Genomic DNA, 26,831 nt, shown 5'->3' on the forward strand with positions numbered 1-26,831 from the left:
TTGTTAATAAATAACTGAAATATGAGTGAGCAGAAATGAAAGATGGATGAAGTGTCAGCTGTCAGTCAGTGATGGGCCTTATAGTACAGTGTGCATGTAATTACATACATTCCTCTAGATGGCAGTACAAACCAACAGATGACAAAAATACTCCAACATCATCACCACAGGCCAATCAGAACAGAATATGAACTAAATATTATGGCCCTTTTAGTGTTTTTACTTTTAAACGTTCATCACAGTCTCATTCTGTCCAGTTCACTTTGAATCATTCCCATATTTTTATTTGGTAAACAGAACTGAAACTGAAGTGTTTGTCTTGGAAAATGTAATTACTGACCGTATTACAGAAAAGTGATGTTAACACATTCTATGAAGCCCGTATGTATAAGTCATTATAAATGCGGTTATAAGTCTTTGTAACTTAGTTATAATGCTTTATAAGCATACTTAAAAACTCCAGTAATGAACTATAATTAGTTTTTTTGTAACTTATAAACATGTACTAACACAAGTGTCATTATTCGATATAATGCCTTTTAAATTGATTATGACCAGTGCATGATTATACAGCACTTATAATACATAACAACAATTATAACCACATTATTTCCAACACCATCATTGAGTGCTTCAAGTAAAATGATTTATATTTTAAATTATTTCTCATTATAAATCCACTGTAATCACCTTTAATTGAATTAAACATTAAATTGAATTAATTAAATTATAATATTTATAATTTGAACACGTAAATGTTAAATAATTACAAAGCATGTACATAAAAACATTAATGCAGTTTATTATGTTATAAACTTTCTTATTGCAGGGCAAAATTGAAAGGCAACCTGCATGCCAGCTGTGTAAAATGCACACACTCTTGCTCACTGTCAATGACCACATATACTGAAAAAGAGAAATTTAACTAACAAATTTTTAGGCATTTACACTTTTTTTCAGTTGCACAGAAAAGTTACAATTCTGGAAAAAAGAACTGACAACTAAAAAATACACCAGAATGAATGTGGAGAGAACATTGTTGAGTCTTTAAAAAAACAAACAGAGCTACGGGCCATGAGTCAAGCACTTCTGATTGATTGTGTCTGTCTAGCCTGGAACTTCTGCCTTCACACAGGAACCACATCAGAACAAATACAGTAATAGCAACTTTCAAAAAGTATTTGCAATTAGCAACAGCTCTCCATCTATTTTCATTTGGCAAAGTCCTCCTTTACATCACTGGTTACTGCTCCACAGCACCTTTCTACAAAAGCAGAAAGTTTCTCAGCTCTCTCATTCCATGGCGCAAAGCTATCAAAGAGCTCTGATGCAGCTATTTTCAGCTCTGCAACAACAGCTGTGCGGTCAGTGGTGGCTCTGTCCAGGCCAATGCTGTCAAAGGCTGCCTTCATAGAGCTGCCTTTCTTGAAAGCTTCCAGAGCCAGCTTATATCTTGTAACAATGCACCTTGCATTTTTGACTAGAGAAAAAAATTGTGCATAATTATGTCATTTTGGTCATGAGCTCTGAGTAATGACCGAAAGAATGAGATCGTGAATACAAGCGGCAGAAATGAGCTTTCTTCGCAGGGTGGCGGGCTACACTCGATAGGGTGAGGAGCTCGGTCATCCGGGAGGAGCTTGGAGTAGAGCTGCTACTCCTCCGCCTAGAGAAGAGCCAGTTGAGGTGGTTCGGGCATCTGATCAGGAGGTCCCCTGGACGCCTCCCGGTGGCGGTGTACCAGGCACAGCCTACTGGGACAAGACCCCGGGGTCATTCTAGGACCCACTGAAGGGATTATATCTCCAAATTGGCCTGGGAGCGGCTTGGGTCCCCGGGAATGAGCTAGAGGAAGTTGCGGGGGAGAGGGTCATCTGGGATTCTCTGCTCTCCCAACTGCTACCATGACCCTATCTGGACTAAGCGGTTAATGATGATGATGATGATGTTTTGGTAGAAGCACAAACTCTTTAATAACTAGATAACTAGGTTCTGGAGATGAACACAGACAGAAAAATCAATTTAGAGTCCAAAGTATTTGCAGATAGTTTTGACATAAACTTTCATGGAACACTATGAAAGTGTGGTACTTGTGTATCAGTGATACTGTGTTAGCTTGTTAGTGTTTTATTGAATAAAGTAAAGACACATTATTTTGAAAAATGTACCTCTCACACAATGGAAGTCAGGTTTGGGCTCAGGAGTCTCTCTTGTGCTTCAAATCTCTCTTGTGTGCTGGCATTTTGCATTTCTTCTTTGTCACCTTCACAGATGAGTCAGACAAGACAGAGGAAGACAGTCTCCATCAGACTCCTCTGGCTTTTCAGGCATCTGATGCTTTGGATGGGCTTTCACTTTCATTTCTGTAAAGGTTCAATCAGTCAAAAAAAAAAATTATATCATGTTGACTTCTGTTATTAGACCATATCAATCAATTACTTTTAGCTAATACTTTGATTATTCTGCCGATTAATTGAGTAATCTTTTTTTAACCCTTTAATGTTCTGCTCAACCATTTGGTAGAGCACATTTTGAGTCACTATACATGTCACAAAGTGCCATCTCAACCATTTGGTAGACGTGAATATTTTAAAAATTGTGGGGTCAAAAAAACAAAAAAAAAACACCAATTGTTTTTATTATTGCTTAAACAAATTAAAATTCCATCGCTTTTTTTCTTGGTGAGGACATTGAAGGGTTAAGTACATCAAATAAACGATAACTCAACTGAACAATAACAAAGCAAACAAAGATTATGAAATACTAGGAAAAAGAAACAAAGCAACCATATAAAGACTTTAGACTAGCAGCAAACAAAACCAAACCACAGAAACTGATTTACGTAAACAAGGAAATACCATGACCCTTTAAAAAACTGGAAAAAACCTTGAAAAAACTATAAATATGTAAAAAAATCCCAATATCTCTAATACTATATACAGTATGCAGAAAAAAAAGAAAACTAATGTGCCCATGAGGCTCTGCTTCTTACTGTAAGAGAGCAGTAGGAGAATTTAAAATATGCATTATCATGGTATCTGCAAGAAAGAGCAAATTTAATTAAAAGCTTTTAATTCATTTGCATTTACATTTTAATGCCATTTAGAGAAGTCTGGAATGCTACTTTGAGATACTCATTTCATGAATTAGCCACTTGTCAGTCACTTGCCACACTTTTCATTTTGCAGCAGTGATTAATACACAAATCTTTACTTCATAGGCCAGAGTACCACAGCTACCATAAAGCTAATTTTGTTTTTAGAGTTTTTAGACATTTAACTCTCAGATTAAAACTCTCTTAAAAACTCTTGAAATCATACTCTTAACATTACTCTAGAGTTCTGTCTGCACAGCTGTTCAGCTGAGACCCAGTTAAACAAAACCTTTAACTTTATATATTTTTACTGCAGATATTTACTTTTAGTTCATATACATACAACATTTAATTTAAAACAAACATGCATTTGACAATGAGAATGTTTTTAATTGCATAATTGTTGCAGCCCTATACATAATTATTATACAGTTACATTATTAGTAATTGTAAAATGTCTGCCTAATGAGTAACGTTATCCATGTCATGACTGTACTTAGTCTAAGTCTTGGATGCAGGGACACTTTACAAATGTGAAACTGGAAATAATGATGGTTACATCTGAACTTCCTAATAACTTACCAAGGTAGTTCCCTGGACCAGGAATCTCTTCCATTTTTGAGCAGATCAGCTCCTGAATAAATTCTTCTTTCTTTGACAGTTGTGACTGGAGATGCTCTTTGTCTTGTTTAAGTATTTTTATAGTTTCTTCTCTGAGGTTCCCTTTATCCTTCTCAGCCTCCAGCTGCAATTTCAGCAGCTCAATTTCATGTCTGGCATTTGGTGCAGCACTGACTGAAGGAGAAAAACAGGACAAAAAATAAAAAAAATAAAAGCTGCATTCATAAATTAATGTTTATCACCTTTTACTTAACTTACTTAACTTTAAATTAGACGTTGAGAGTTTTGAATGACCAGAAAGATCAGTGGCAGTTTTGTGTAGTAAGTACACCTGCCGTGATAACACTATTATTATCTGCCAGTATATAGATTACCAAGCAGATTTAAGCACTACGGCCAACCATTATGGAGAAGTCTGGAGCATAAAGATGAAGGATTGCAGATTAATATTAAAAACAAATAAACAAGAACGTAAGATAACATCTAAAATTACAACCTACCTATGTTTTGAGACTGAGATGTGGTGACAGAGCCAGGGGCTTTTCGTCTATTGGAGGCTGTAGAAACAATACAAATACTGGTTGGTCTTAGTGTTTGGATTTTCAGTCAATTCATTTTTGGCTAACAAAAACAAAACAGCTAAACAGATTAGCTAGCTGGTTATTACACTACGTTTTTAAGCTAACATTAGTCACAGAAAACTGACGGTAACTCTCGAGTAGAGTAACGTTATAGGCTACTGAAGGCTAAGCATGAATGTCAGGTATATCTTAAGCTTAGGTATTTTTAAATAATACATAAAAGCTTCATTTATATGATTTACCTTTAGACATCTGGACAGTTGTTAATGCTGGTTCACCTAGCCTGTGAACTAGCTAGAAATCCCAGAGAAAAACAGGAAGTGATTTAAAAATATGCGCGCAAACTTTACTCTTTCGATGCAGTGGCACTTACAAACAGACTCTGTATGAGCAGCTATATAAAATGACACAGATAAAAAAGGACTTACCAGTCTGATCTATGCAGAAAACCCCCTGAACCACAAAAGAGACGTTTTACTCTGGATGCAAAAAAAGAGGCCTTTTAGAACGTCGAAAACGTTGCAGATGTAACCAGGAGAAGCAACTGATGGAAACTGCTCGACATGATGGATATCAGTGCTAAGTAAAACATAAACATATGTCTGTATGTGTGCATGTATTTTTATTTATTTATTTATTTATTTATTTATTTAAATTAATTTACTAATTCTTTCCTATAAATAAAAGGCATTTTTTCTATTAATATTGTTCTGACTTGTAGGTTTTGCGTATTTCTATGTTACATGCTACTTTTTTAATGAGAAAATATTTGAAATGCTAGGGAAAGGTTTATAATTTTTGTTTGTTTGTTTGTGTTTTTTTCTTGACCATATTAGACCAGCAGGAATCTAGCTATTGACCATCAAAGACCAACTTAGACAATCTGAAACCAGTTACCAACAAATATTGGTCTTAGTTGGATTTTTCAGCATGGACTGTTAACAGCTGAACAAATTATCATTGGTTTTCTTTCAATTTCTTTCAATTTCAATTCTCAAGGTCTTCGAATGTGACAGATTGACCTCTTAGATGATGCTGTTGCTGCCAGCAGCAGAACCCTCTCAAAAATGGCATCAGACATGAGAAAAGTATGTATCAGTAGTTTGTCTGGTATGAACTGCATACACTTATTACAAACTTTACATATTTGGGAAATATCAGTGCGTACACTGACACATTGAGAATACATGCAAATTGAAAGAAAACCAATGATAATGATACAGTCCTAAAGCAAATATCAGTTGCTCTTTGAATGCTAGAGAATGATCAGTGATTATGATCAAAAAACATTTCCACTGGCTGCCTGTTGGGCCAAATTATTCCCTGATCAGCTTAGGTTAACAGAAAGGCTCAAGGTATCTTAGTAAAGACTGGTTAAATCATAAAGGGAGTTCTGGTAAAAAAAAAAAAACAGTAACAGTGACTAACAGTCACAAAAAGATGTATCTCTGTAGAAGAACAATTTCTTATTCTCTTTTTTATAAATTTGAGAAATAAAGATTTTTTTTTTTATAATTAGTTGGAAATTAAATGTTTCACCTCACTTTACAAAAATTATGTTTATAGTACCTTATCATTTATTTATAATAAAGAATAACATAAATATCAATCACTCTACTTGAAGCACTCAATGTTGGCATTGTAAGAATTTATAATGTGGTTATAACTGTTATTATGTATTATGAGTGCTGTATAATTATGCACGGGTCATAATCCATTTAAAAGCCATTATAATGAATAGTGACACTTGTATAACTACCCGTTTATAGGTTATAAAATAATTAGATTTCATTATAAGAGCCCTATGAGGCATTACTGCAGTTTATAAGTATGCTTATAAAGCATTATTACCAAGTTACAAATAGTTGTAACCACAGTTATCATGACTTATTCTTACGGGCTTCACAGAAAGTGCTACCGGTAACACTTTCTGTAAATGTCACGTTTGTAAGCATCTATAAACACATTTATAAGATGTTATAATGCATTCATATGGCATTATAAGCATGATTATAAACATTTATAAAAATGAATTACACTTTATAGCCATGTTTATTATACATTATGAATTGTTAATATAATGCATTATAAGTAGTGTCGATAATGTTATACTGTCAGTGCCAATGAAGTCAGTCCCAGCTTGGAAAGTGTAAAGTAAAGACAAATACCAAGCTAACGGTGGTGTACATTGACTTTCCCATGTTGGGTTAAACACTGATGGCAGCACTAGTGTAAAATCTGACATTTGAAGCCTGTAATGTGCTTTATTGTGTATGTTTTAGTGTTTCAGTAAATCCTTCAGTAAATACTTCAACTTGAAGCCTCACTCTGAACACTAGAGGAGGCTTTAGTACAGTATGCTTCACTTTACTTAGAGCGGACAAATACGACTTATGAGCTCTTATAATTTGTTATGATCAGTACTTTATAATACAAAGGTGACATTCATAGAAAGTGTTACTGTGTTACCGAATAAAGCATTTGAGCTTTATATTTAACTTTATATTTACCTGCTAATATATTTACCTTGTGCATCAGTTTTCTGCTTAAAAACATGCTGCGCTGCAGCTCTGCTACGGTCAGTGCTTATTTAGAAATGCTCTCTTCTCCTTCCTCATATTGTATTTGCCTAATTCTGAACTCCAGGCTCAGGAAATGGCAGTGCTGAGATAAATAATATCACTCTTTCCATATACTGCTCATGTAGTGTTTTTACACTGAATATCATTCAGTCCTACTTTTTTATTCTGTAAAGAGAAACTGAATTTCTAGTTTAGAAAATGTAGTTACTGCACACATTACATTAAATACAAGTAACTGATTAAATGGGGGAAAGTTAACAATGTCACTCAAGTCCATTTAATATTCTTAAACATAGAGTAGCTCTTCAAAGCAATACAATTTTCCAGCTGAACCAGTAAGAACTACTGCATGTTTTGTGCTCAGTAGAAGGAAGGAAGGATGGGGAGGGGAGGGGAGGGGAGCCAGTGGAACAAAAAGATAAGAACGTGTGAGGAACTCAGCAACACAGTTTAACCTCTTCATGTTCTCCGCAGTCGCTATTGTGATTCAGGAGATGAACGTCGCTTAATGAAGGTAGGAAAATACTCTTATTGCTGTTTTAGTTGAGCAGAGGTTCCTGACTATTCAACCCCCCTAGAACCCCACAATAATAAACACTGTTATAGTAGCACAGGCAGTGCTCCTGTTTTGGCGTTATGGATGGGCAGGACAAATTCTCAAGCGGGCAGAAAGTTCACTCCTGTACATTTTCCTCCCCTGAGCTGGGGGGCTACAATGCAGCAGCAACCAAAACGGTGTTCGTTAAGTGTCGACCCCAGAACAGGAAACAAACTGCAACTGAGATACATACCCTGCTGAAAAAAGAGTCTTAGAACCATTAGGATTAACCTGATGGTTTGCTTTCTATTGGGAATTGGCTTATTGGTGACCATTAGCACTAGTTTCCTGTAGACCCTTAGAACCAGCACCATTTAAGGCGGAACAGAAAATTTAAAATAAGAAGTTAAACTTCTCCTCGTAGACTTTATCTAAAGTGTTTACATATCTTTTCATGTGTTTCGTGCTGATTCTGGTGCCAAGCTAACCATGTATTCACTGGGTCTCAATTTACTTTTAGCAGCTCTACCAGCTTTTGAAAGTTGGAAAATGGGAAAAAACGTAAACCTGAACCATTATGTTGTTGGGTATGTGCTTTATGAATGGTTCTTTCATAGATGGTTCTATATAGAACCATTTTCTTTACTGAGGAACCCTTGAAGAACTGTCTTTTATAACAGTGTAGCTTAACAAATTGAGTGACTATAAAAAGTTTTCGCCCCTTCGAAGCTTTTGTGTTTCATTATCATATAGCATTGGAAACACTTTCATGTCAGAGAGAAAACAGATCTCTGCAAAGTGAATTAAAATCATTACAAATATAAAACACAAAGTATTCACCTCCTTTAATATGGCTCTCCTAAATCATCACTGTTGCAGCCGGTTGGTGTCAAAAGTCACATAATTTGTTAAAAGGAGATGAACTGTGTGCAGTCTAGAGGTTCCTGGTGATTGTAGTATAAATACACCTGTACATAGAAGGTTCAACCTTTATTTCATGGCCTAAAATACACCATGAAGAGAAAAGAACAGCGCAAGTCAGGGAATGGCTACAGGAACATTTCCAAGTCACTGAATGTCCCATGGTCCTTTGCAGGCATGTACAATAAAAAAGAATCTGTGCTGAAATCAGTTTTACAGAAAAGAAAGTATCTATGAACACAGCATTTCAGGGACGCCCACTATTTTTTCAACATGACAACGACACGAAACATTCTGCACATCAAAACAACATGGCTGTATAATCGGAGAGTGCTTGTATAATGGAACAATATAAAGTAATTTTATTTTAAAAACTGGATCAAATGGTGTCTTTAGCCCCCAGATGTTTTTATTATTAAGTGCTGTTAAAAGGAAAAGTGATGCTAGACAGTGATAACCATGTTTTGGAATGTGTTGCAGGCATCACATATGACATAAAGCTCATAAGGTGAAACATTAAATACTGTGCTTTTGATTGTTTTCAGTTTAATGCAGGTCAAATAGAATTTATTAATAACTGCTTTCTGTTTTTATTGACATTTTGCATACTGTTCAACCTTTTTGGAGCTGGGTTTGTACCGAGACACCACAGCAGGGAAAAAATGTAACCCTTTTGTTTCCAACCTAAACATAACAATAAAATAAGAATATTTCTATAAAATGTGTATGTTTTAAATATAACAAGCTTGATGATCATTTTAAATAATAATAAACCAAGAATGTACAGACATGTTGTTGTTTAAAACTATTTCACAGAAATCAGTAGGCCTCCTCTGAAGGTCTAGAAGACACTATTCGTTCCTTTCTGTTTACTGGCTTCAAAATTTGCATGTGTACCAACTGGTTAAATGTTTAATCCATCAGGCATGGCCTACACTGTTTAGTTTCATATCCAGAAGCAGCAGTGACAGGAAATCCTATTGCCTTTGTTTTGGCATCACACCATCATTTACAACCTTGTTTTTTGAATATTCCTGTTGGGCCCAAAATGACAAACATCCAACCACAGGCAGGGCTGATCCCACAGCAGTGGATATGAGTCAGAGAGTTATTTTTTCATATCACATGAAGTTTCAGGATGGAAGCCTGATACATAACAAGACTCAAATGGAAAGTGAAGTATGTTTCAGCTTAGCACTTTCTGTCTACACTATGAAAATGGTTGGGCAGCTTAAGGGTATTGATAACCCTGACACCCTGACTCTGTAAGTAAAGCATTTTGTCATATTTTCTTTTATGATCATACAGGCTGAACTGCTGATCTCACTCAGAATGTCTCTGACTGTTTCTCTGCTTCTGTTTCTGCTCTGCATCTCAGGTGAGTCAGAGCTGTTACGTCTCTGCAAAGTTATAAGAATATGTTTTTATTCCTGTTATTACTTTTCCTTCATTCTGCAGCCCCCATAGCCCACTCTTTTATCTCCAGATCACCTCAGCTTATTGAAGTTTTTATTCCAAACTTCATTCTGGCAGCCTTAGAAATGAGCTGAATTGGAGACTTTATGAAGCATTTTTACTGACTGAGACCCAAACATTAATAATTTACACATTTCTGTATTTTGTGTTGCAGGAGTTGTTGCTCAGGACGGGTGGGCTGTGAATTACAACTCTAAATCTATCTGTGCTCTAAAGGGGTCTGCAGTGACCATGGAGTGCACTTACACACCTCCAAGTAATCACTCAGTCCAAAAAGCTTTCTGGACTAAGGAGCTGGTTACATCTGGTTCAGAACCTCCTGATCTGTTAGATGATCCAGAGTACAGAGGCAGAGTTCAGTACCTCGGAGATGAACACAGTGACTGCACTCTCAGATTTAAGACTGTGAGAGAAAATGATCAAAGTAAATACTACTTCACATTTATAACAGACCAACCTGGAGGAAAGTATCAAGGTGCAGGTGGAGTTGATGTTTCAGTCACAGGTAAGATCCATCAGCAGAAATGAGACACTGTACTTCATTCACTGGTGTTCAGGATCACAAAGCAGTTCTGTAATATAATCATATCAATCCTTCATAGAACACATGAGAAACACACTGCTTAGAAATGGAGAACGAGAATTCAGGCCAAAAGTGGTTTGTATTCTTTCTCTGAGTGGATTTCTCTTTTCACTGAGGTGTTTAACAGCGCTGTATTAGCAGTAGATCATTAACTGTAGTACATTAGTCAGAGTTGGTCAGCACACTGAGGTGTTTAACAGCGCTGTATTAGCAGTAGATCATTAACTGTAGTACGTTAGTCAGAGTTGATCAGCACACTGAGGTGTTTAACAGCGCTGTATTAGCAGTAGATCATTAACTGTAGTACGTTAGTCAGAGTCGGTCAGCACACTGAGGTGTTTATCAGCGCTGTATTAGCTGTAGATCATTAACTGTAGTACATTAGTCAGAGTCGGTCAGCACACTGAGGTGTTTATCAGCGCTGTATTAGCAGTAGATCATTAACTGTAGTACATTAGTCAGAGTTGATCAACACACTGAGGTGTTTAACAGCGCTGTATTAGCAGTAGATCATTAACTGTAGTACATTAGTCAGAGTTGATCAACACACTGAGGTGTTTAACAGCGCTGTATTAGCAGTAGATCATTAACTGTAGTACATTAGTCAGAGTTGGTCAGCACACTGAGGTGTTTAACAGTGCTGTATTAGCAGTAGATCATTAACTGTAGTACATTAGTCAGAGTTGGTCAGCACACTGAGGTGTTTAACAGCGCTGTATAAGCAGTAGATCATTAACTGTAGTACATTAGTCAGAGTTGGTCAGCACACTGAGGTGTTTAACAGCGCTGTATTAGCAGTAGTTCATTAACTGTAGTACATTAGTTGGTCAGCACACTGAGGTGTTTAACAGCGCTGTATAAGCAGCAGATCATTAACTGTAGTACATTAGTCAGAGTCGATCAGCACACTGAGGTGTTTAACAGCGCTGTATTAGCAGTAGTTCATTAACTGTAGTACATTAGTCAGAGTCGGTCAGCGCACTGTGGTGATTAACAGGGCTGTATTAGCAGTAGTTCATTAACTGTAGTACATTAGTCAGAGTTGGTCAGCACACTGAGGTGTTTAAAAGCGCTGTATTAGCAGTAGTTCATTAACTGTAGTGGCAGCTATCATACAGTTGAGATGAGGCTTGTACTGCCTTACACACTAATAATTGTGTTGTGTGAAGGAGAAACGTCTACTGTCCGAGGGTCTCTTCATCAGTCGTGCACATACACATTCTTATGCTTACAATGTTATTTTTTGTGCATGATAATGGGCATACATTAAGAACTACTCCTAATCATGTACGTACATGGTCCCCTAATGGTATAAAAATATAATCATAGGTAAACTGAATGACTGCCAAGCATGGTCCTCATATAGACGACAAGAAATATGACTTCAGAGGCAACAGAGACTTTGCAGGTACAACAACAGGCCTATATATGTGTGAGCTGTTAACTCGAGGAATGAGCTGCAGCTGTGTTTAGTTATCTGTGGGTAGAGCCTGGGTGGAGTTGGAGCTGGAGGTGAAGTCAGTCAACACAAAATAGTAGTAGAGTTCATGTTCAGAGTCTCTAGAGGGGGAAGCCTGGGTGGAGCTGGAGCTGGACATGCAGAATAGTCTGTGTGCTGTCTCTCCATGTGCTGCAGATGGGAGACCATGTGACCTTGGCATAGATCCCACTGGAAACATGTTTTTTACATCAAAATGTTTTAAACTTTTACTAGCAGAACTTAGGTTGTAGCATGTACACATTCAGTTAACACCACCTCTTACAAGAATGACTTTGAATTTAACATGCTTTGGATCAAGAGCAGTTCCTTCTCTTCTCCATTCTCTTCTCTTTCCCATCAGTCTGATACAAGTTGATCTTTGTCTCATCTTTCCATAAGTTGCTGTTTCAGAACTGTATAGTCTAGCTATTTATTTATTTATTTAGGTAAACTCTATTTCAGTCTTCCTTTTTCTGAGGTTTAACAAACACGTACACCTTGTTGTAAGAGAAGTAATTGAGGGAATAACACACACAAATCCTATACCTTACCTAAACCTGAAAGTCTGGTGCTCCAAGATACATAGTGCTATATATATTTATGTATATAGCACGTTTTATGTCCAGTGGCAGCCCAAAGTGCTTTACAGACAGGTGATAAAGCTCAACAGTAATACAAGAAATTATGAGTAGATTAAAATCATATAAAAATAGACACAGGTCAAATTGAAAAGATAAATATCAAGAGAAGCAGAGTTTTAATTAAATGCCAAGTTAAAGAGTTTTTAGATGTTTCTTAAAAGTGAGCTCTGAGCTTGACTGTCTAATAAAAGGTGGATTTGAGTTCTGCAGTTTAGAAGCAGATTAACTGAAAGAGTCTCCATGTTTTCTGTATTTTACAGAATGTGTTCAGAACGTCAGTATCTGCAGATCTATGATCTATATAAGTGTTGGGACATAAACAGATAGACATTCTGTAGTGTAAACAGGGGCTTTAAGGTCACTTAGAGCCTTACAAATTAGTAGCAGAATGTGCTGTGGCTGACATAAATAAATAACAAATTTGTTGATTTTCAATAATTTGTAGACCTGACTGTGTGATCTTGGGTGAGTTGCAGAGAGAACAGTGCATTTGGTTCTGCAGTTTTTCTTTTTTTTCTTTACATATTCTGTAAATATGTAAACTTAAACCTTTGGAACAACAATTTGCACAGGTTTAGAACACATTTTACTCATGATTTTATAACTCATATGACTCTGACTCAGTTAAGAGGAAGTGAACAGCACTCAAATTATGCTTTTTTTAAAGTTAAATTTAAAATATTTGTGCATTAACTGCAGTGGTTTGATCTGTTTTCAATGTTATATTTTAATATAATTCCACGTTCGTGCATAAATAAACACCATTGATGTACACTCACTCAGCTAGTGTGAGACTCCACAGTGTGAGTCTGTTTTCTCTGGTTCTCAGATCTCCAGGTGGAGGTTCCTGAGAGAGTGATAGAGGGAGATAAAGTCACTCTCACATGTAAAACCACCTGCAGTCTGACAGTCAGACCAACATTCACTTGGTACAGAAATGGACATCGTTTATCCTCCAGTACTGACCAACTCCACCTGCAGGCGGTCAGCAGTAATAATGAGGACAGGTATCGCTGTGCTGTACTGGGTCTTCGCTCTCCTGTGGTCACTGTTAATGTCAGATGTAAGTACAGATTCATTCATTCAGTCTCAGAAAACAAACAAAGCTGAGGGTTCATGTTCAACTGTTTGTGATCAAATTTAACCCAAAGCTGATACAGAAATCTTTTTTTAAAAAAGTAGTAGATCAATGAGAAACTGTGAAAAACATAAAAATTCTTTCTTGGAGATCCTATGTCCTTCACAGTTTTGTATTTTCCCAGATCCAACACATCTGAGCTTAAACAGGGTGCTTGCTAATTAGATAAAGCTATGAAAGAGCATATGAACATATCTACTCTTTTTATTTTTCAATTTTGTATTCAGACATGTTCACAAAATAATAATAGCTTGTAGAAATGATTCATTTGGAAATGTTTGGTAAAATTGTTCAGTACAGACTATTACATAATTGACTATTACAGACTATTATATGACTAATACATGATTGACAGTCAAACTCAAAAATAATTTTGTTTGAAAGTCTAAATATCAACGACAAGTCAGATGACATAAGAAAGGTAACACCAGAGACAGTAACAATCGATGCTACAGAACAGCAAACCACATGTTGTCAATCATGAAATATTCACTAAAATATGTAATTTAATCCATTTGTATCCTATTTTTTCACAGTTACCTAAGAATAAAGTTGGTCACACCAGTGACTTCAACTAAAAGCTTCATATGGAATCATGAGCTAAATGAGACAATTTCTGATAACTGAAAAGACACAGTGGATTTACCATGTGCTTTTTTCATAGATCCTCAGAAAAGAGGTAAAAGGAAGACAATTGATGTCATCAGTGTGATTTTTATTTCAAAATAAGAGATTTTTTTGTTATGCGGTAACACCAATGACTCCTGGGGACAACAGTTTTCATTATATATTTAATAATATTTATTTGGCATTTGTCATGTAAATCATATATTTCATAGTCATGTATAGATTATTGTAGTTAAAATTGCAGAAAAACTTGTTTTTTCTTCAAAATATGGCCTCACCCTTTACACATGACTGTGGGGACAAGCACTTCTGTGGTGCTTGGAATTCTAGATAATTGATTTAAAAAACAATATTGCTAAATTGAGGTTCAAGTGGGTGTAATTGTTAAAATAACTGTTGTTTTTTTAAAATATAAATAAATTGTAACCCTAACACGTTTTTTAAGTGTAATACATCTGTAAACGCTATGGACACAAAAATTGACGTTTCTGTAGAATGACCCAAGGTGTGAATCTGACCTGCAGCAGTGATGCAAACCCACCTGTGGAATATAACTGGTTTAAAGGAATCATTAGTAGCAAAAGGAGAGACTTACACAATGAACAAGATCAGCTCTGTGGACAGTGGAGAATACAAGTGCAGATCCAGTAATGAACATGGAGAGAAACACTCTGAAGCTCTAACTCTGAATGTTTCATGTAAGTAGTTAATATGTTCACATAGACCACTCAATCACTCCACCATAATGTGTTTTTTAGATCGTCCAAAGAGTGTCTCAATGTCCCCTGGTGAAACAGCAGAGGGCAGTTCAGTGACTCTGAACTGCAGCAGTGATGCAAACCCACCTGTGCAGAACTACACCTGGTTTAAAGAAGGTGAAACCTCACCTATAGGAGCTGGATTCAGTTACAGTGTTCTACAGAGTGGATCCTACTACTGTGAGGCTCAGAATGAACACGGATCTCAGAGATCAGCTGCAGAGACTGTCACTGTAAAAGGTATAAATAATGGGAGAAAACCTTTTAAGCTGAAAAACACTTGATAATTTAGTTTAACTTTCAGTTTACTTCAACATTTCTGTGCACACAGGGAGTGGAAATGCAGCTCTGTATGCTGGGCTTGGAGTTGGACCATGTGTTCTCATTGTCATTGGTCTGGTTGAATGGCATTTTTGGTAAGAATCTTGAACGCTATAATTTCACCAATGGAAAAATATTAATGCTGTTGTTTCATGTTATTATTATTATCATTATTATCAATATTATTAACATTTTTCAAGAAAATACATTACCATATTTCAAGAAAAAGAGACAAGAGCATGGTAAACAAGTAAGTCAATAAAAAAGACCAGTTTTATTCAAGTGTTTTCTAAATCTTTAAGTATTTTAATCTTTCAACTGAATTAGCTGTTAAGTGTTACTATATAGGACTATGTACTGCAGCCCAGTTTCTGTAAATCAAATGTATGTTTTTCATCTGCTGCTTATTTCATATTTGGTTTTTGGTGTTTATGTTATACTCAATGTACTGTGCTAAAATGCATCCTTATGCATTTATGTTGATAAAACTCACTTTAACCAGCCTGCATTATATATTCTCTGTGATCTAAAAGATTTATCAGGCTCCTACAACTCCTAGATAACAGACCCCTAAGCAATGTTGAGAAAAATTCTCAAAAGTTTAAACATTTACTAAAGAGTCATTATAAAACTGCAACATATAGAGAAGAAAACATACAAAAAAACAGATGCGCCAAAATATGATGATGTTGGTCCTCTGCATGCTGCAAAAAACAGCTCTGACCTGCCGAAGCATGGCCTGTATAAGACGTATGAAAGTTCCCTGTGGTATCTAGCACCAAGACATTAGCAGGAGATCCTGGAGTCCTGTAAGTTGAGAGGTGGAACCACCGTAGATCAGATTTGTTGTTCCAGCACATCCCATAGATGCTTGATTGGATCTGGGGAATTTGTAGGCTAGGGTAACACCTTGAACTTGCAGTGTTCTACAAACTGCAGAATTATCACTGCTATCTGGGAATACCATTGCCATGAAGGGGGGTCACCAATGTTGACTTCTGCTGGCAACCGTTGGTTTTTTGAAGCAAACAGGAGTGGAGACTTGAGGAAAATGAAGTTTGATGAACGTGCGTCTTCTCAACCAAACAAGTCTAATGAAGCTTACACACTGATGAACTTATAGTCACGAAATGTAAACCACACCCTCAGTTGTCTCTTTGTCTCAACGAACCCCCGGAACCCCCCACAGAATGGACAACTGCCTCTACCTTTGTAATTAAAATAGAGGTATTGAGGCCCACCCTAGGAACCAGGATGGGTCCGAGATATCACCATCAGCAAATGGCATTGCTAGATTGGGAAGCTATAGATAACCAGATGTGAGATAGGCTAACCATTGGAGGTCGTTAAATGACAAAGGACTGCTCTCCACAGCCCCCACACATCACCCAAGAGAGACATACAAACGAGATTAATACAAAAAGGCAAGGGAAAAACAGGGATTTAAGAGAAGTTACAAAGTTAATAAGGAACAAATAAAGTAAAATGAAATAAAATAATATTTAACACCAACAATGATAGGTAATGTTGTTGGCACGTGTCATACTGATGTCGGCATGAGTGCCTGGACTCAGGCTTTCCCAACAGAATATTGCCCAGAGCATTACATTCCCTCCATCAGCTTGTCTTCTTCCCACAGTGCATCCTGGTGCCATCACTTCCCCAGGGAAACACCATACACGTACCTGGCTGTCCACATGATGTTTTATATTTACAATTTCCTGCATTTAGCAGATGCTCTCATCCTAAGCGAGATGGACAGTGAAGCTTAAGCTACGTTCACATTACAAGCCTCATTGATAAAATCTAATTTTTTGCTCAAATCTGATCTCTCTGACACAATGGTTCAGACTATTTTAGGTAAGTGATTGAAATTCGTTCCTAATGTGAATGAACCCGGTGTCCTGAAATGACCCACATACACACATCCTACTCAGTAACGTCATGTGAATGATGTCACGTGCAACTTCAGCACAAAGTAACGAGCAGAACGAGCTTTGCTGACAAGATAATTAACTCTGATTAGCTCAGCTGTTCATTATTAGAGCAAGATGAAGACGAAAAAGGTGAGATGTGTAGTGGAAAAAAGCACATAAATTACGCTCTGAGTGTCACATTAAGCTCGCATAGCCACAAATCGGATACGGATCCGATCTAGCATACGAGTTACATTAGGGCAAAAAAAGGATTTGTTCCACTTCAACCTGGTAATGTGAATGTAGTCTTATTCATATTTTCACATATGGGGCAGCATGATAGGTCATTTGAGGGCATTTGAGATAGTATAATGTTATTGTATCATAAACCATGTATCCAGATGTGTTTGACAGAAAGAAATACAAACGCTTTGTAACTCTACATTGTCATTAAAAGGGAATTTTCCACTGCTTCTATGATGCTGACTGAGCTCTGCTGTGTATTCATTTAGATTATTATTTGTTCAGTGTATATATGCTTGCTAAAAAAATGAATAAATACAAACATGTCATTTTGTATATAGTGGTACTTAAACTAGCCACACTGGACTTTGTAAAAAAAAATGTTGCTGATTTGCCATCTGTAATACTTATTTATTGTAATTAATATCTATAATATGTAATTATTATTATCTTTTTTCCACTTTAGATCACACTTGACAGAAGTAGCCCTGTGGCAGCGAAAACAGATGAGTGATACAACACCTGATCCAGATCTGTCCAATCAGGATGATGTTCATTATGCCAGTGTTTTACAGTGTTTAAAGAGTCAAAATCATAGGAATGCGTAGAGCTTAGCAGTGGCAGCATTTGACTTTGGACTGAAGGACTCACATTCTGTCCATTAGTGTTGTTATTTCATAAGTTAATTGCACTCGTCGGCTGGTAATGTGTGATAAAAGGCCCACAGGTAAAATTTTGCTCACATACGGCTGTGATACTATTCATACTTCTTACTACACCATCCAACTAAATTGTTTAAAAAATTTTGCCTCAGTTCAGCCACTAAATCAGCAAAGAACTCCTGTTTGAACAGCACCAATTAAAGCTCAGCATGTTTGTGCATATTTTATATTTTATTGTTTATGTAAATGAATAAAATAAATTTGGGGTTGCTTTTTAAATGAATAGATTTAGGAAAGAATGAATTTCCACCTGAAGAAATGAACTTCCAACTTTAAAATGATTGATTTAAATATTTTTTTTTGATTTGTTAAATCAACTGTGAGGTGAGCTTGTGCTCAACTTCTGTATATGCTTCTGTATGTTCTGTTCTGTTTCCTACTTTCGAAGTGCATCAAATAAAAATAATTGTGTTAACATATGTAGTTTTTTTAAACAGTGTGCTGATGTTGTTTACTTCTCTTCATTTAAAAAAATTGGCCAGACCTGGTGCCTAAACTAAATACAGTAAGTTAACAAAAACAAAGTCTTTGTTAGCCAGACTTGCTAATTAGCCAGGTAGGCTTTGAAGCTGATGTGTGTGTTCTGTGTGATATTTGACGGGTTTAATTGGTAATGTGGTCTTCTACACTGTTCAATCCAGATCCAATGTATTGGTAAATATTATTTAAGGCATTAATATTTTTTTTATTGTACAGCTTTCACATTTATAAAGAAACCCAGAACAGACTACAGCCTGGACAGTTCTGATCACTGTTTGTAGAAACACAACATTTCATTAGAACATTGTTTCAAGTTTCTTCACCCTTGTTCTCCTGAGTGCCTGAGTTCTTCTGTGTCGTATTCATTGACTGCAGGATCCTTTGTTAATAATTGATCCAAGAAGACAAAAAAAGCTAATAATACATTTGTTAGTGAAATAACAACAGTGTTGTTAATAAATAACTGAAATATGAGTGAGCAGATGGATGAAATGTCAGGTGAGCTGATACAGAGCTCCAGATATCAGTCAGTCAGTGATGGGCCTTATAGTAAAGTGTGCATGTAATTACACATACATTCCTCTAGATGGCACAGTACAGACCAACAGATGACTAAAAACTCTAACATCATCACCAGAGGCCAATCAGAACAGAACACAATGTAAACTAAATATTATGGCCCTTTTAGTGTTTTTACCTTTAAACGTTCATCACAGTCTCATTCTGTCCAGTCCACTGTGAATCATTCCCATATTTTTATTTGGTAAACAAGACTGAAACTGAAGAGCTTGTCTTGGAAAATGTAATTACTGCCCACATTATAGAAAAGTGATTAATAAATGAGGGAAGTTTACAGTGCCACTCCTGTCTGTTTAATGTTCTTAAACTTGGAGTAGCTCTTCAAAAGAGTACAAATTTTAACATAACTTATTTAAACCATCTACTCTCTAATGTCATGTAGTCGGAGGACCAAGTCCATGGAAAATAGAGAGGGTAGAATGAGTGAAAGTGTCAGCACTGTTGAACCTCATACAGTTTGATAATTTAAATTGAAGAAGCTCCTCCTTTTTTTCTGCATCAGGAGATAAACGTCGCTAAATTTGCAACTAAACTATATAGTTCTGCAGAAACAAATTATTTTGCTTAATCAAAAATAATGCACCCACATGAAGTGTAATGTGTCATTCTACCTCTACATGGCCCAAAAAGTATCTCAGTGTCCAGTGCTCACCAGAAATAGTGAAGGGCAGCTCAGTGACTCAGTGATGCAAACCCACCTGCACAGAACTAAACTTGGTTTAAAGAAGATGACATTTCTGTGCACACAGGGGTTGGGCATGCAGTTCTGTATGTGGCTCCTGGGGTCACTGTAGGATGTGCATATTTATCTGTTTTCATTGCTGTTTGTGTAAGATAAGCATATGCATCTGGTACCCTATAATATCACCAGGTAAAAAAAAGTAATTAAAATGTTTTTATTTTATTTTATGTTTTAAAAAAAATTAATTTATGCTTTTTTAAGGTGGAGCTAAAAAACACTAGACATCCATAATCATTGAAATCTCTTCCATAAATACATCCATAAATCTTCACTCAATGTTAGCGTCATAGCTCCATCGTTAAACTTAAGAAGCAAAATTTGGACACCAAAAATGTCTTAACTGATCAAATACATTCATACCTGGAAAACGGTGTAAATTAGATTTGTCACCCAACCAGTTCTTTAAAATATATCTCTTCTGTTCTCCATGTCATGTTGATAAAATTCCATCTTAAATCTTTACTATATTTACTATTTTAGATCTACTGATGTGACAGAAAACATTAATAAATTTATGGAAGTTAATGAATCCTTGTTCACTTGGCAAATTCAACTGATCACACATTACAGACAGAAGAGCCTGGATTCTCCAGTCCAAACCCTGCATAGAGGGGTTCAGTGAATGTTGTCCAAAATCTGTTAAGATAATTATTGAATTCAAAAACAATTATTGAAATCAAAGGTCCTGACCCCTACTGCACTGTTTAAAAATGTGCTGTTAGTTCAACCTAAAGCTAAATATAAAAAATACTCAAAATGAAACAATTGGCAAATATCAAAAACATTATTACTTGCCTAAGACTGTTGCTGAAATAAAAAAATTTATGTGTATTAGTATTATTAAGTGGACGTTTTTGCTGGCTGCCTTGTTGTTGTCTACTGGGGCTTCAAAACTCTCTTGCAGTGAGGTTAGTTACTCTATTCTATTGTTTTCTTGCAGCAAACTAAATCTGCTATTATACATTTCAAATTTTGGAAGCAGTAATTTGTATTATTTTTAAATATTTTTCAGTTTTTGACATAATTTGAAAATGCCTGTTGTTCTTCACGTTGTGTGTAAATTTCATGAAGAATGGACCAAAAGAAATGGTCCAAAATAGCTTGAAAAAAAATCTGGTTCCATTGACTTACATTAAATGTAGAGTAGGTTTTTTCCTTCTCCTGTAAAGTTAACATTCTGGAGATGCGAGGTTTTGTTCCGACAGCAGCGATTTGTAACACCAAATGAATTATAGTAAAAATTAATTTATCCTGATTTTGCTGGGAATATTATTAATCTTCTTTTTTTAATTAACAGACAAACCATTCATGAGCAACTCTTACATCTTAACATTAATTATATCATTGCATTTCATAACACTGTTTGACACGCAGGGTTTATGTTACAGTCTAAGTCTAGGTTTTAATTCATATTCTTAACAAATCCATAAAAAACAAAACTGTAACTGACTTATTAAAGAACTAAGTCTACACAAGTTTTGACACTTGCCCCAGTATCTCCAGAATACAGTCTGAACTCTTCAATCCATCAGACACACGTGCCACTCCTGAATCCTTCAGTTCATTGTGACTGAGGCTCTCAAGGATGAGTCTGCTTTTTGCAGAAATCAAGCAAAATATTCACTGGACTGTTCAGTGAGTTTTCAGTGAAGGAGTCTGCAGAAATTAGAGGAAAGAAAGGATGTTTCATTGTCATCACTTTACAGGATTATTCTGAGAATCATTTCATGTCAAAGAAACAAAACTGATTGCGTAAGGAAAGGTGTTGGTTTTGGCCTCTAATTACAAATGTAAGTTCATGAAATTAGCAGTGGCACTGAAAAACATAAAAGCTACAAGAGGCTCTGTAGCAGTCTAAAACTGTTTTGCATTTTTGTGGCTAATAAAAAATTCTCATGGAATATGGTAAGCATTCAAGACTCCCCAGACAACAAATGTACACTGCGCCTGATTAGGGCCAAATGTAGCACTGCATCCGGTCCGGATCCGCAAAGCAGAGCTGGCCCGGTGTCTTTTTGCACAACGGCCCAATACCGGAACTGATCTGTTTTACGGATCTGCGCCAAAACAGATTAAAAACCGGCCCAGATGAGCAAAGAACAGCGTTACATCTGGTCCTGAATTGGTGCAGGTCTGAATATTATCTTCATATCTGGCCCAAATGTGGCACGGACCCAGTTCAGAAGAGGTCCAAGCTCAAGTTGATATAAGCAGCTGTCTCTGGAACGGATCCGGCCCTGACTTGTTGCATCTGCACCGGATCCGTTCCAGAGTCAACAACAGCTCCATATCCCGCATAATTATTCACAAATCATTAATAATGAATGTTTTAAAAAAAACAGTAAATTAATAAGGGAAACATAAAACCAAATACCTCAAAAAAGTTTATTGAATGTCATTATGTTTTCAACACAGCATTTTTTTGAAAAATGAATTCAAACAAGAAAAAATACAATGCCAGTACTGAGGTGTAGACTTACCAGCAAAAAATCCTGTCATTAAAGAAGCGATAATTCGCTGCTTTGTTTTCAATTGTAATAAACTGACATAAAAAACAGACTTTAACACTGATAGAGACTGATAAACTCTGCTCATGTCATCACAATATTACAGGTTAACTGGCAATTTGAACACAAAATACTACAATGCTGAGTTTTACAATGTCAAATTAAGAAGTGTGACCATTGAGAAGTGACAATCAGTGAAGCACAGTTCAACTAAAATGAATTGGAGTATAAAACAATACATTATAAAATACTACAATATAAAGTAGTACCAGCCAATATTGTTAAGCGTTAACATAATTTCCAGCCTCTTAACAATCATTACTGGTATCAGTCACAGTTTTCATATTGGTTGGGCTCTAATCCCTGTTCTGGAATTCAAATCACTTAAAATTCTTACAGTTCATCACTGCTGTGGTCGACAGCTGAACGGTGAACTGAATGGTAACGATCTTTACAACCTTTTTTTCAAGCTCTCATTGCGGAAGACCATTATTTACACTTACCATCCAGTACCAGCTTCAGCCAACCCTACATTTAACTGTATCAAGTGTGCTGCTGATGAAATTGAACAAATCCATGCAATGACTGGTGCTGCAGCAAGAAAGCAGGAACAAAAAAAAACAATGTTCTTAACTGTTTTCGTCTATCCAACATATTAATAACTTTATTTGAAACAGGGCTGTCACTATCGATTATTTTAGTAATTGAATAATCTTGCGATTTCTCCTAGATTTAATCTAGATACACTGAAATTGTAATAGCCATTACAATTACAACACTGAAAATACATGATAAGAATGAGTCTGCTGCCAGAGGAGTACTGGCACTACTGTCCAATTAAGAGTCTGACCAAGTCATTGGTTGGCCCAAATCAGCCAATATTTGCAGCCCACAGTTTTATTGAGGTTATGACCTTTCAAAGGGTGGGTGAAACCTTAGAAGAAGAATGTTCACCCTATAGCAGACATAGAGGAAGCTGGATATGAAGAAGTGGTGAAAGAGGTTGGTTACAGAGAAAAACAACACAGGCCAGTCTAGATAAAGTGGCTAAAAAAAGGGCATGAAAGAGGCTGGCGCTGGCAGAGAGATGTAGAAGGCTGACCCTTACAGACAGGTGTAGGAGGCTGGCCCTGGCAGAGAGGTGTAGGAAGCTGGCCCTGGCGGGGAGAGGTGTAGGAGGCTGGCCCTGGCAGAGAGGTGTAGGAGGCTGGCCCTGGCGGGGAGAGGTGTAGGAGGCTGGCCCTGGCGGGGAGAGGTGTAGGAGGCTGGCCCTGGCGGGGAGAGGTGTCGGAGGCTGGCCCTGGCGGAAAGGTGTCGGAGGCCGGCCCTGGCGGGGAGAGGTGTCGGAGGCCGGCCCTGGCGGGGAGAGGTGTCGGAGGCTGGCCCTGGCGGAGAGGTGTAGGAAGCTGGCCCTGGCGGAGAGGTGTCGGAGGCTGGCCCTGGCGGAGAGGTGTAGGAGGCTGGCCCTGGCGGAGAGGTGTAGGAGGCTGGCCCTGGCGGAGAGGTGTAGGAAGCTGGCCCTGGCGGAGAGGTGTAGGAGGCTGGCCCTGGCGGAGAGGTGTAGGAGGCTGGCCTTGGCGGAGAGGTGTAGGAGGCTGGCCCTGGCGGAGAGGTGTAGGAGGCTGGCCCTGGCGGAGAGGTGTCAGAGGCTGGCCCTGGCGGAGAGGTGTCAGAGGCTGGCCCTGGCGGAGAGATGTAGGAGGCTGGCCTTGGCGGAGAGGTGTCAGAGGCTGGCCCTGGCGGAGAGGTGTCAGAGGCTGGCCCTGGCGGAGAGGTGTCAGAGGTTGGCCCTGGCGGAGAGGTGTCGGAGGCTGGCCCTGGCGGAGAGGTGTCGGAGGCTGGCCCTGGCGGAGAGGTGTCGGAGGCTGGCCCTGGCGGAGAGGTGTCGGAGGCTGGCCCTGGCGGAGAGGTGTCGGAGGCTGGCCCTGGCGGAGAGGTGTCGGAGGCTGGCCCTGGCGGAGAGGTGTCGGAGGCTGGCCGTGGCGGAGAGATGTAGGAGGCTGGCCCTGGCGGAGAGGTGTAGGAGGCTGGCCAGGGCGGAGAGATGTAGGAGGCTGGCCCTGGCGGAGAGGTGTAGGAGGCTGGCCCTGGCGGAGAGGTGTCGGAGGCTGGCCCTGGCGGAGAGGTGTCGGAGGCTGGCCGTGGCGGAGAGGTGTCAGAGGCTGGCTGTGGCGGAGAGATGTAGGAGGCTGGCCCTGGCGGAGAGGTGTCAGAGGCTGGCCCTGGCGGAGAGGTGTCAGAGGCTGGCCCTGGCGGAGAGGTGTCAGAGGCTGGCCCTGGCGGAGAGATGTAGGAGGCTGGCCCTGGCGGAGAGGTGTAGGAGGCTGGCCCTGGTGGAGAGGTGTCAGAGGCTGGCCAGGGCGGAGAGATGTAGGAGGCTGGCCCTGGCAGAGAAGTGTCAGAGGCTGGCCGTAGCGGAGAGATGTAGGAGGCTGGCCATGGCGGAGAGGCAAAATGTGTTTTTAACTTAAAGACAATCAAAGAGAAGATTCTAACGGTAATTTGTTTCAACAGATCTAAAATTGTCTGTACTCCTCAACCATTAAGCTTATTTGATTGTCAAATTGAATAAAATATTTAAAAATAAATGTAATAATTTAAACAAATGTAATAATTTGTGATACCTGATCACATATGTGCAGATATCGAAAGTAATGATCAACTTACCTAAAAGTCAGCAGCAAACTTTACAGACCAACACCAATGGATGACTGTAGACCGCTGAGCAGGAAAAAAGAAAGGGGAATGTTTTTAATCAGGCGCGTCCGTTTTATATATAGGGCCTTGGCCTGAGCCCGGTAAGAGTTACCGAGCTACCGCAGAAACAGCCCATAATGACAGTAAAACATGTTATTTTATTGGTTTATTTAATGTAAACCATAGTGTGAAACAGTATTATGACACGTGAACATGACCGAGCTGCGGTAGTTGAACGCGCTCGGTGCTGCAGGCAGCTGCGTGTATGTTTAAAAAAAACGGCTGCGTTACTGTGACCGTTTTAGGACCACCTCAGACCACCACGGCCACGGACGGTAAAGTTCGTGTGACATTCGCGATTACGTTTTGTGTTATTGGATTAATTACACTTTCATGGCCATATTAAAGATAACAAACACTATTCTTTGATTTTGCCAAAAGGTTCAACTCGCGCTATCACTGTGCTTGCCCGCGTCTGCTTCAGAGTCAGAGACCGTCTCAAAGTTACAGGACTGAACAAGTGAAGCTATTATTATTATTATTACTAGTAGTAGTAGCTTTAGATTCTGTAAACAGCTCTGCTGAGGCTTCTGAACATATCAGCAAATGTACATACAGAGACAATGATAAAAATGCTAGTAATGACAGCAGAAACACTTTCTTTCCGTAATTTTGAGACGGAGCCCTGAGTCTGAAGCGGCCGCGGGAGCAGCAGTGTGGGAGCTGAAGCTTCGTCTAATAAAGGTTAATCAGAGGGAACCCGGTTCTGTTTCTGAGGGGTATTTTACACACTTTTAACCAAATACGAGGATTCTGTTACTGGTTTGTGTTATTTCAGCAGTTTCAAGAAATAAATAATTAAAAGTAACGTTAACCTAGCATTTCTTTATATAAAAATAGTAAAATCCGACACTGTAAAAGCAGATAAAAAATAAGACGGTTAATCTAACGATACTGCTTACACTGGCTAATACAGCTAACCTAGCTAACGTTAGCTGGCTAGCTCCACACCACAATATAGGGTAACTTTAGGTTCCAGCTAATGGATATTAAAGCTACACTTAGAACATTTTCACATTTTTCAGTGAAGCTAACAGCTGCCTCCCATAGTACAACCCAGCTAAGCTAGCTGGTTACACAGCCGGGCGAGGGGGGTAGTGTAAGATTAAGAGTGTGTCGTTATTAAACATAATTAAAGAGAAATCTCTGATGTTAATTTAGGTTGGAATTAGACATTTAGACTCACTACCTCAGCTAACATAACTAGCTAGGTTAGCTAGCACTGACGTCCTCCCCTCTAGCAACTCCACCACTCAGCTTATCTGCTTGTCAAACTGAATAACATACTAAAAGTTAAAATATAAAATCCAAGATATCTGATAATAATTCTAATAAATGTGCAAATATTTAAAATACAAAATACACCTTACCACAAACGCAGCAGCGAGTTTTACAGTCAAAGTCAACTGACTACTGCGCAGGACTGAGGGGGGGAAAGGGGAGGGGCAAATTTTAAATGAGGCGCAATTTTTAAATGAGGCGCGTCTGTTTTAAAGATCCAGCCCAAATGAGTCCGCTGACCGG

At 38.1% G+C, this 26,831-nt stretch overlaps 1 protein-coding gene across 1 annotated transcript; it reads left to right on the forward strand.

The window, feature by feature from the left end:
* The first annotated feature begins 7,291 nt into the window (after nucleotides 1–7,291).
* Nucleotides 7,292–18,645, forward strand: LOC118800122 (B-cell receptor CD22-like). The gene is made up of 7 exons (XM_036560281.1): nucleotides 7,292–7,392; nucleotides 9,646–9,715; nucleotides 9,968–10,318; nucleotides 13,347–13,580; nucleotides 15,041–15,280; nucleotides 15,372–15,456; nucleotides 17,987–18,645. Coding segments are annotated over exons 1-7 (987 nt in total). The 5' UTR covers nucleotides 7,292–7,386; the 3' UTR covers nucleotides 17,988–18,645.
* The last annotated feature ends 8,186 nt before the right edge of the window (nucleotides 18,646–26,831 follow it).

Source organism: Colossoma macropomum, unplaced genomic scaffold (assembly GCF_904425465.1).
Source record: "Colossoma macropomum unplaced genomic scaffold, Colossoma_macropomum, whole genome shotgun sequence".
Classification (NCBI taxonomy): Eukaryota; Metazoa; Chordata; class Actinopteri; order Characiformes; family Serrasalmidae; genus Colossoma; species Colossoma macropomum.